Here is an 11568-nt window from a genome sequence, read left to right as displayed (position 1 = left end):
GCGGTGAGCATCTGCGCCACCAGGGGGCGCTGTGGGACAGTGTTTCCAGCCTCTGCCCCTGCCAAGAGAGTCCCTGGGGCAGGGACCCCTAGACAGTGCCAAGTTCCAAGACATGTCAAGAGCCACATCTCCCTGCTTATAGCCGCCATAAATAACACAGCAGTCATATAAATCTTCCTATTAACTGAGAGGGCGGACACATGCCGTAGGTCACAAAGCAAGTCCTACCCCCTGACCAGCCGACACCGCACTTCCTCCCAGCCCAAAGTGCCCCTGGGTGGGGATCTTTTATTTTTAACCTGGTCAGTGGACATGGCCTTTTTATAGCCCTGGGAGGCGCACAGGGTTTCCAATTTCCAAGGGAAGTTAAACAAACAAACAAACAAACAAACAGTTTTCTTCCCAAGAAAAGAAGCTGCCTGAGACGTCTGGGAGTAGGGGGGTGGGGGTGGAGGGAGGCCTGGCCCAATCTTCTCTATTCCCCAAGGCTCACCTGGGGTCCCTCAGACCCTTCACCGGGCTCTGTGCCCGTCCCCATCCTGTAAACCCTGTCCCTCTTCTCTGATGGCACCTGGGCACTGGAGGCCGGCAGGCTGAGGGCGGCGTGGTGTGCCAGGCCCTGTCCTTTGCTGGGTCTCAGAATCCCCTTTTGGCGCTGGGGGTTGTGATGCTCTCTGGCCTCCTCCCACCAATTCTGAAACTTTGCTTACCTGGCTGCCGTCCTCGTGATCTTTGTCGGCCATCTGTCCTCTTATTAATTTTTTATTCCTTGAGTATCTGATCATTTCTTTAAGCAGGCTTAAAATGAACTGTTTTTCCTTCCTGGAATTATATAGTGGCGATGGTTACACAATAGACCTTGCGACTGTACTGAAAGCCACTGACTGTACACTTTACAATGGTGAATTTTATCTCAGTGGGAAAAAAATGTATAAAATATGAACTCATCTTTATTTTTAAACTTGGGTCATCTGCAGTATTAACATCTGTGAACTCACGTGTTGGGATGGGCTAGCTACACTTTGTTCCTTAGGCCACATTCAAATAAGTACATATTTAAAATTTTTAGTTCATCCATGGAGTCTATGTACAAATGGGCATGCAGACAATAGGAGCCTTATTATGTGCTAGGATTTCATAGGTCATCTCATTTAATCCTTCATATGACGCCGAGGCGGCGGCCACCATTACCACATTTTACAGATGAGGAGACTGAGGCTCATGGAGGGGACGTGCTGTTCCCAAGGTCAGGTGGCCTGGCTCCTAACCACTGCTCTGCACTGCCCAATGAGCATGTTCATTCTCTGAAAGAGGAAATTGGGACTGATTCAGAGAACTGATAGCAAGTTGGTGGCCTGAGGCCGCCCCAAACTGTTTCATTCGATTTAAACTTTTAAAATAACAGCTTTTGGTTTCAATAAAGCAATATTTATTTTTGTAAATAAATATAAAAATACAGCTGGATTTGGCCCACAGGCTGTAGTGCAGACTCCTGCCTGAGATCATCAATTCTCTAGTTTTTCTCTTCTAAATATTTAAAGCTGTGCATTTCTTTTTAGCACTGCTTTAGCTGCATTCTACACGTTTTCATATGTTGTTTTATGCTCAGTTCAAAATATTTTCTAGTTTGGTGATCTCTTCTTTAACTGAAGGTTGGTCACGCTGCCCACCTGCCTGTGTTACCTGCCAGCCCCAATTGCCATCTGAGTTTGAGGTCCTTTGGAAGTCAACGCTAAGCCGCTTCAGCAACTCAAAGGCCTGCCTTCCCCGGGACTGACAGTTATCAAACACTAAGAGCCTACTACGAGCCAAGCATTTTCCTGGGTACCGAGTATACAGTGGTGAATGAGGCCCCAGGGCCACCTCGAGTCCAGAACTTGGCTCCATTTCTCTCCAGCCCTTTAAACAGCCTCACCATCCATCCACCTACTGGCTCTGACTCAAAACCTGCTCTCGATCCCCATTCTCCAACCCAAATCAACAGCTCTTGCCTGCCCAGCTCCAAAGCAGATACGAAATCAATCCTCTTCTCCACCCATGGCCCCCTTCCCGCTAGTGCTCACTGGGACACCTGCTCTCCCCGCCCCCTCTGTCTCCGGAGTCACCCCTCCAATCCCTTCCTCCAGTCTCAGCCAGAGTGATCTCAAAGCTTAAATCAGGTCACTCTTCTCCTTGGCTTGAAACTGCCGCAGCTGCCCATCTCCCTAAGGATAAAACCCAAACAGCTCACCAGGACCTAGTCCCCCACCTCCTCCTGCTCACTCTGATCTGGCCATGCCATTCTCCTTGCTCTTCTTACAAGGAGCTGCTAGTTCATTTATTCATTCAACAAACACTTAAGAGAGCTACTGTGTCATATGCCTTCTTTCAGGCACTGGGCACACGGCAGGGAATGAGCTTGTGTAGCTGACATTCTAGGGAAGGGACACCATGCACAAAAGAAGCACATAAAGATAATTGTAGGGGTTAAGGTTATATGGGTTGAGAAATAAATACACAAGAGAGATGTAATGTAGGATGGCAAGGACTGTGTTTTGGATGATGTGGGAAGGCTTCATGGAGGTGGCATTTTATCAAGATCATTGCCCCATGGGTTTTTAGTAGAGGACATCAGGGCATAGGGCAGGGGGAGAGGGTTGCACTGGGAACCTCAAATGTCTTCTTCAGTCCCTAGGTTGATGGTCTCTTCTGTGATCTATGAGAAACACAGGTGCTGGGGTCAGGGGAGGGACAGTTCTCTCCCGGCCCTGCAGGAGGGGGGGGGGTGCTGCCCACATTTGGGCTGCGTCTTGCCAACATCTGTTGCAGCAAACAGTGGCACCACCCTCTCTGTCCAGTCCTAACCAAATCTTCCACAGGAATCCACGCCCCGACCCATCCTTTCTCTGGGGACATGGAGTTAGTGCCTTGCTGTGCCAGCAGTCCCAGGGGCTGGTCATCTCACCTTTCCGGCTGTGATGTGATTCAGAGCTGTGCTATCTTTAACCTTGGGCCAGGACACTCCGCTCCTCTGCCTGTAAACACTGCTCAGATAACAGTGCTGGAATCCCAAGGGGTCAACGGGCTCTGGGCAAGGCCAAGCCATCAGGGCCTGCTCCATGTCACCCCAAAGAGTCCAAGGAGGACTGGAACTCCGGGAGGCGAGAGGCATTCATCCATTAATCCACTAAGTCAACACATGGGTGCTGAGGACATGGCAGTGACCAAGAGGGACCCTCACAGGGCTCTGGAAGGTCTGAGAAAGGCACTAAGCAAGCAGATGACCAAATGAGAACTTCAGGCCCTGACTTCAGTTCTGTGGAGGCAGAAAGTGGGGTGGGAAATGACAGTGAGTGTGGGCAGGAGCTCTCATTGGTGGGGTGGCTGAGTGAGCCAGGGCCAGCCCCTTCCCCTCTGGGAGCCTGTTTGCTCAACTACCAGTGATGTGGGTCATCATCCTGGCTGTGTGTCCTTGGGCAGGCCACTTGGCCTCTCTGAGCTTGCTTCTTCACTGATAAATGGCAATTTTTATTTTATAGGAACCCCAATTTCATTTGGAGTACAGATGTTTGGGGAGGTGGGCTCCTCCTCCACCCCCTACTCCTGGGCTACTGCTTGGTCCAATTCGAGTGAACCTGAGGACTTCAGCTGGCAGAAACATGCCTTCCATTCTGCTTACTGCCATACAGGGGCCCCTGGAGGAACCAGGTCATTCCTACGAGTTTTGAGCTGCTGAAACGACGTTCATTTGAAACCTGCCCGAGCTTTGTTTTAAAATGGCTTTTACTGGAAAGTCTGAGGCCAACATCGTGATTCTCCAGTCTGAGCTTGTGAAGGGAGTATTTGGCACAGATCAGTCTCCCTCTTTGGTGAGCCTCATAAAACTTCTTAATAGCTTCCATTTTCCCCACTTGCAAAATAGGACTGACGACACCGACTTGACAGGGCTGCTGTGAGCAGTTAATGAGGTGGCCAGCACACAGTCAGCACTCAATATTGCTTTTGCTAGTATTATATCTGCAGGGAGGACATGGCTCTGAGAGCATCTGCTGAGTTGAAACCCACTCCTTCAAGGCAAGGATATTAGGTTGTCCGAAAAGTCATGATGCATTTTGGCAATGAAAAACATATAAAAAATACATCATGGCTTTTCCAACAACCGAATATGCTCACAACGTTAACTGAGTGGGTATTAGCTGCTAAGGAGTTGGTGGGTGCCCAGTGAAGCCTGGAGACAGAGAACCCTCCAGCCCAACGTGCTATTGGAGGTGAAATGTCACCATGGCATGGCCTTCCCCGCTGCCATGAGGTGAGAACATGGGGAGACCGCCCTCGGGAATAAGGGGGCTTGGGACATGCCTGGCACACAGCAGGCACTCAGGGAAAACTCAGCGACCGCCTAACGGGGCCATGCTTTTGGGTAGAGGTATGACTGTGCTAATGTGGAGAAAACCAGAATTTCAAGAGTGAGATGACAGGAGAAAAAAAGGGGTGGGGGAGGCTTGGATTTTCTTCCTAAGGCGGAGCCAGCTCCAGAAAATCCACCAAGTTCACAGACAGACCGCCTGGGCCAGAGCATTCCACCAGTTCCATCAATGGGTCTCAATGAGTTAGGGGGGCTTCCTGTTTCCTTAGGCCTTCCAGTCCTTTCAGGAGGGTCAAGCCATCCTCTTTGCCACGGCAACCCTACCGCAAAGTGGGGGCTTGAACTAAGTCAGTGGTCTTCACTTTTTTACACAGTGATACACTATTTCTGAATGAAACCTTACATAGAGCACCAGCACATAAACAGAAACTCCTCCAGTTAGAGATAGGAGTCCGAGGGCTGGTCCTTGATGTGGGCTGGCACCATGGCCTTTTACTCTTGGTGGCACCCTCTTCCCGCCTGCTCCCCTGCCTACCCCAGCAAGGAACTGTCAGGTGGTTGCCTTTGAGTGTTATCTTTTTAATGACTTAAACATCAGCGCCAGCACTCACAATTTAAACGGCCTCATTTCTTTATTCTGTGCTTTGGGACAGTATGCGCATTTCCCACCTTGATGGAAGGTAAAACCTGGTCTTGTAATTAACATCCTAACTAACACTGCAAATCCACACAAGACCGAGTTTTCTCAGAGGGCGGGACATCCGGGCACCTGCTGTGGCTTCCAAAGGCCTCCATGCAGCTGCCACTCAACAAGGCTGTGAGAGAGGCATAGTGCAAGGATGCCACTGTCCTCAATGTGACCTTTCTCCTGAGCTTCTGTCCCCTTCCGCCATTCACTGCTCTCCAAACAGGCCAAGAACAGTCTCCTTCTGCCCCAGGGTATATGCAGTACCACTGGAGAAAAATCTCCCCATAGCAGGTTCCCCAGCGCGAGTACTTTATACTCCGAGTGATGGGAAGCCAAGATTTTGTACCACCTCGGCTCCCAGCCTCCAGCGTCTCATCTAGCTGGATGAGACCACTGACTTAACACTGCACTTAGGATTTTCTCAGGAAGACCTGGACTCGGGTCCCTGAGCAGCTGTAAGAGGGGGTGGAGCCACCGGGGGAGGCTATGCCCACAACGAAACTGTACTTGTAGGTGATTCGTGGGGCTGAAGCGGCCTGCAGTTTTAAGTCAGAAACGGTGAAAACCAAACCTCAAACCAACCTTGCTAGTTTTCACTCAGTGAGGAATTCATGCCAAGCTCAGCTCTTTGGGCGTTTGGCCTGATTCTTATTTAGAAAAAACTCTCTGATGAGGCTGGGAAGACGGGAGGCCCAAGCGAAAGGCAAACGAGTGAAGTTTTAAGAAACGTACAGTCACCTGTGTTTTAGGGACCAATACTATGGTCTACTTGCTTTACATTCTTCACACAACAAAGCTCGCTCCTGACGACCTTGGCCACCTCAAGCACAACAAAACCCTTGGTGTGGGAAATTAACTTATCAAGTCTTAAAGAAAATTTCAAATTCTTTTTAGAGGAAAAAAAAATAAAATAAAATGGCGGCAAAACCTCAGGACTCCCGTGCAATGCCTATAACCTGCCCACCTACTAAATAAAAAGAACACCAAACCAGCCGAAAGCTATGCAAGTGGCAGGCTGCCCTGGGCACAGAGCCCTGCCCACCTGGCCCTGACTTTGGCAATGCAGACGGAGCAGGGTGCGACTGTGCTGGAAAAAGTGACAGGTGGTCTTGCTTCTTGAGTCTCCAACTTTCCACGTTGGGAGCCCCCAGTCCTAACACTGCATTCCGTGGCTGGGTTTATCCAGCCACGTACGAGGCAGAGAAGTATGGACCTGATTCTCAGCTTCTTCCCATTTCTAGGAGGGGAGGAAGGCAATGGCTTCAATCCCTCTGCCTCTTGGTAAAAAGGCAAAATCTTCCGAGACCTAGGCAGATGGGATGTGCGGAAGGTCGTGCATCTTCTCCCAATTATGGATGGGTGTGTGTGCTCCTGGGCAAGACAATGTCTGAGCACGTGATTCTGAAGACTTCTAGCACCAACATCTTCTAACTGCTTCCCCCACTCTCCGCAGAAGTGAAGGGCCTTGGAGGCAGGAGAGCCCTTCTCCTGTTTCGTGCCACCAGAAGCGTTCACCGAGAGAGGGCAAGGGCGCGTGTGGGCTGCACTTCTCTGGGTTTCCCCCTCTCAGAACCCTGTCAGTGCAGCTCGATGAAAGCCTCCAGCTCCTCCGGGATGAAGCCTTTGTAGGGGATCTTGTTCTTGTCCAGGGCGCGGGCTGCAAGGCACTGCAAGGTGACGTAGTTGAAGGGCTGAATGGTGCTCTTGGCAAGCAGCTTCTCATCCAGCAGCTCGTAGGCTGTTTTCTTGAAGGCGTTGGTGGCATCCATGTGGGCCCCTGCCTCGATCAGGGCATTCATGATCCCTGGGCAATTATTCTGGGCAGCTACGTGCAGAGGGGTGTTGTTGTCAAAGTCCCGGCTGTCTGGGTCAGCCCCGCAGTCCAGCAGCACCCTGACCACCTGGAGGGAGGGAAATCTGCCCACCAGGTAGCGGCCCACGTTTGTACTCTCGCTGTCCACGGCCATGTGCAGAGGGGTGAAGCCGTTCTTGCCCCGGGGAGCACACTTCAGCAGTCGGTAGACGGTCTGGTGCTTCAGATGCTCCTGCTCTGTCGTGCACTCCACCTTTTCCAACAGATAGAGCAGGTGGAGAATGATGGCCAGGGCCTTGGTGAACTGGGCCGAGTCCCCGGGCTCCTTGGGCAACTGCAGGGCCCGTTCCACTTCCCGGACCCCTTTGCAGAGCACCCCCATGAGGTCTGCAAAGCCTATTTGCGTCCCCAAACTGCCTTTGGCCGCCCGGTCCTGGAGCACGTAAGAGAAGAATTCGGCAAAGGAGAGGAAGCTGCTGGCGGTCATGGGGCTCAGAGGCTCCAGGTTGTTCTGTTGCATGTCCAGGGCATACTTCCACAGGCGGATGCAGCGCTCGAAATTGCCTGAGTCGGCGTACACCGCGCCCCTGTAACGGATATAATACGAAGTGTCTGGATGAGAGGGACCCAGGATGCGCTCTCGGATCAACAGGGCCTGCATGCGCATCTCGTCTGGATCGGTTATAAGCGCTTCCAATTCCTCGGTGGTATTCACCTCCCTGGAATAGTCATAGGCTAGGACCAGCTGAGGGGGTTCTGGTTTGGGCAGATATGCACCCCCCTGGTGACGCAGCTCCATAGCCCGTCTCCAGTGTTTCAGGGCCCCAAGCAGATCCCGCTTCTTATCCACATAGGTGGCTCCCAACAATTCCAAGGCTTCCACGGCAGCTTCACGGCTGGTGGGGCAGCAGTTTTCGTAAGGTTCACCACTGAGTGGTTCTTCTGCGGAGGAGCTGCAGCAGCGAGCCCCCTGGTGCTGCACGCATCCTGGGCTGGTGGAGAGGCCTTCTCGGGTCAGCCCTGGCCGCCCCTCCTCCTCCTCGGCAGGCTGCTCCTGGATGAGGTACTCCACGATGTTGGTGTGGCCCGTCACGCTGGCCGCCAGGAGCGGGGTCATGCCGTAGCCATCGCGTTCCATGCGGGCGTTGCACCCAAGCAGCAGCTGCAGGATCTCTAGGCTGCCGGACTCAGCGCAGTCGTGCAGGGCAGTGTTGCCCTTGGCACTGCGCCGGTTCACCTGGGCGCCCTGCTCCAGCAGATAGCGGGCGATCTCACGGTGGCCCTTGTAACAGGAGATCATGAGGCACGTATGCCCGTGCCGGTTGGCCACCTCCAGGTCAGCCTGGTGCTCGCCCACCAAGTAGCGCACCACCTCCAGATGCCCATCGAAACAGGCAGCGCGCAGGGGCGTGGAGTTGGTACGCGTGGTGCGGTTCACCGAAGCCCCGCGGCGCAGCAGGCTCTGCACCACGTCCAGGTGGCCCGCGGCCGAGGCGGCCCACAGCGGCGGCGCGCCCTCGATGGTCTCCCCATCGAAGTGCACCGAGCCGCCCGCCTCCACGCTCGCGCCGCACCGGTCCACCAGGTACTCGACCACGTCCAGGTGGCCGTAGCGGGCGGCAATGAGCAGCGGCGTCCCCCCGCCAGCCACCTCGCCCGTCAGCTCATCCAACTCTTCCCGGCTCCGGCCGCTGAGCAGCTTTTGAAGCAGCTGAAGCTTGCCGTCCCGGGCGGCGTTGTATACGACGGTGCGGAGGTCCATGGTCGGGGCCTCCACCAGGCCATGAGATGGCCGCCAGGGGACGGGGAGACGGTGGACTAGAGCCCAGAGGGGCAGACTGCAACCTTCACCGTCTCCCCAGCCGCCATCTTAGGGGCACCTCCGCTGGAACAAAATGGCTACTGAGTGGTGCCGTTAGCTAATGGGAGCAAATGTAGTCCTCTGAGCTGGCCTACTCTGTAGGATAGAGAAGGAATTGTAAGGTTTGAAGACTATATCTCCCAGAAGGCCACGGGCCATTCCCAGCGAACTTTTAGCACGGTGCATGGTGGGAATTGTTATTCCACTTGCAGCCGATAGAGGCCGAAATTATCAACAAGAGGACTATAATTCCCGTGATTCAATGCCATCGCGATAGCTTGTGGAACCCGGGGAAGTTTGGCTAAGCACTTCCTGTGGCTGTCTGAATGCCGGAGCCAACAGAAGACACAGGCGAGGGCCAAAGGACTACATTGCCCAAAAAACATTGGGAGCAACTCGGAGCCAATTAGGAGAGAGAATGAAGGCTAAACCCGCCAAGAGGTCTGATTTGGCCTAGGCATGGCGGAGCAGCTGACCGACAGGGGGCGCTCGGGAGAAGCGGGAAAGCCTGCGGGGCAAGGATGTTAGGGGTGCAGTCATTACTGGGGACTCTAAGGGTCAATTTCCTGTGCCCACTCATTTCTCATTCATTTATTTCCATTCCCTCACCCGTCAATACTGACAACTGAAGGTGGTTGCCACCAATTCAATGCCACCAGGAATCCTTGGGGTGAGGTAAAGAGGGGAGACTATTTAGTGAAAAAGCTCAATTGTGATATACGACAGCTTAGGTGTGAGACAGCTCAGTCCAGCGGCTCCAGCGAGGGGTCTCTTGCGGAGTTACAGCTCCTGCTGGAGAAACTGTCTTGGAGGGAAACTGAAAATGCACCCTGTTGAGGCTGAGGTAAAGCTGGCTTATATAGAGAAGAGTGCCTATCCCTGTCCCTGAGGTCCATGCCTATGCAAATAAGGGCTCTAACCCTCACAGTTTGATTGGTCCCTGATCATCCTCCCATGAGAGGTGAAGACTATGTCCCTTCTCCTTGAATGTGTGGGTGGACGCGTGGCTGCTTTGACCTATAGGGTAAGGCAGAAGTAAGTGGTGCTGCCATTTCTGAGGTTAGGGCATGAAAGGTCGCCAGCTTATCTCAGTCTCTCGAGATGACCACTCTGGGGAAGCCAGCCACCATGAAAGAAGTCAGGCCATCGTGTGGGTCAGACCATGTGTAGACCTTCTGGTCCACCACCCCAGCTGAGCCCAGCCTTCCAACCATCCCTCTGGGGTGTCCCGCCTGTGAATGAAGCTGTTTTGGACCTTCCAGACCAGCCATCCACCAGCTGACACCGCCCACAGATAACAGAAGAAGCACCTCCCCTCCCCCAACTGAGCCCTGCTCACATTCCTGACCTACAGAATCCATGACATATAAGAAAATGATTGTTCTAAGCCTGTATGTTTTGGAGTAGTTTGTGATACAACAATAGTAACTGGAACCGTGTTAAATGTAGCTTGTGGCTTTAATTTGCATGTCTGTAATTACTAACCAAATCACATGGTTCCCCAAGAGTTTGTTTACTATGTCTGTTTCCCACATTGGGAAAATGTGCCATGGTTTAGTTTCTAAGAAACAGTCTTAACGTGTCCTTGGAGGGAATAGATAGATCTGTGTTGGTTAGCTCAACCTGAGGTATTCATATATGACTTTGTTTCATTCATTCAGCCATATTTATTGATATTCTAGACGCCCACTATGTTTTGGGCCATGTGCTGAAAGCTGGGAATGTATCAGTGAGCAAGTACCCAGAATCTGATCTAGGGAGATAACTTAAGTCCGGGTCTATGGTCAGGGATGTGGGAGCCCAGGGGATGAATAGAGCCTTCCAGATTATTCTAGTTATCTATTTTGGCTTAACAAAGTACACACAAGTTTAGTGACTGCTATGGACGGAATTGTGTCCTCTCAAAATTCATAACCCTTAATGTGACTGTGTTTGCAGATAGTCTTTTGGAGGTGTCATGAAGCCTTGAAAGTCACTCAGTGTCACTTCAGCTCCATGCTATTTGCTGGAAGAAACTCGATAAGTCTGGCCCAGTTAAAGGGGAGATAATCAGATGCCACTCTCTCAGGGGAAGGGAGTTAGAAGTGGGAGGGCTGTCAATAAGTTTGTAGGTGTTTTAAAACCACGCACAGGAGCAGAGACCCAGGGGATGGACCACAGGGTAGGGAGGGCACATTCAGTGCTTCAGTGAATCACTCCATCCTATTAATACAAGACAGCATTTTAGGGGAATTCCCCGCCAAAGATAAGGGGACACTCCCTTCTCTTTAAAAGTCCCAACATTAATTACACAATTGGTTCTTTTTATAACATCAGTGAGAGATTCAGAGCTAAACACATCTATCAAAAGCACATTTCAACAAAGTCCTCTTGATTTTTCCCTCAAGATAAGACATTGCTGAGTAATAAACAGACATTATCCACACTACTTTCTTAGATGTGTATGGTGAAGTGTTCTTTTTTTTATTTTTATTTTTTTTAGCAGTAGTCTGAGTTGTGAAGAAATACACACATGTTTGAATTTTAGGGAAAGAGAGGAGTCTACCATGGGAGAGCTATGTGGAGGCATTTTGGTCAGTGCTTCTCCAAGTAGAGAAGACTGACATCAGTGGCATCCAGTGATATATTTTGTTTCTTTCTTGTTGAGGGCTTTAAGAGGTGACTCTTCACTAGCCTAACAGAAATGTTATTGAGGGCCGGCTGAGTGGCGCGTTGGTTAAGAGTTGGCTTGGGACGCCAGCTCTGAGCAGCAGCGTCCCGGTTCAGATCCCACATGGGCCAGTGATGCTGAGTTCTCTACAGCTAAGATGCTGAACAACAGCTTGACCGTGAGTCGCTGGGGATGGTGTAGGCTGCAGTGG

General features: G+C 51.8%; 1 protein-coding gene across 1 annotated transcript; it reads right to left on the bottom strand.

The window, feature by feature from the left end:
• Positions 1-930: 930 nt before the first annotated feature.
• FEM1A (fem-1 homolog A) lies at positions 931-8781 on the bottom strand. Its single transcript, XM_019653345.1, has one exon. It carries the CDS (start codon positions 8606-8608, stop codon positions 6611-6613), a length of 1998 nt encoding a protein of 665 aa, XP_019508890.1. The 5' UTR covers positions 8609-8781; the 3' UTR covers positions 931-6610.
• Positions 8782-11568: the final 2787 nt, after the last annotated feature.

The sequence above is a fragment of the Hipposideros armiger genome, unplaced genomic scaffold (genome assembly GCF_001890085.2).
Source record: "Hipposideros armiger isolate ML-2016 unplaced genomic scaffold, ASM189008v1 scaffold_202, whole genome shotgun sequence".
Classification (NCBI taxonomy): Eukaryota; Metazoa; Chordata; class Mammalia; order Chiroptera; family Hipposideridae; genus Hipposideros; species Hipposideros armiger.
Note: the sequence above shows the minus strand (reverse complement) of the source record. Positions and strands in the feature narration are given on the sequence as shown.

Coding starts and splice junctions, on each gene's coding strand:
- FEM1A (XM_019653345.1), bottom strand. CDS start 8,608: ATGGACCTCCGCACCGTCGTATACAACGCCGCCCGGGACGGCAAGCTT.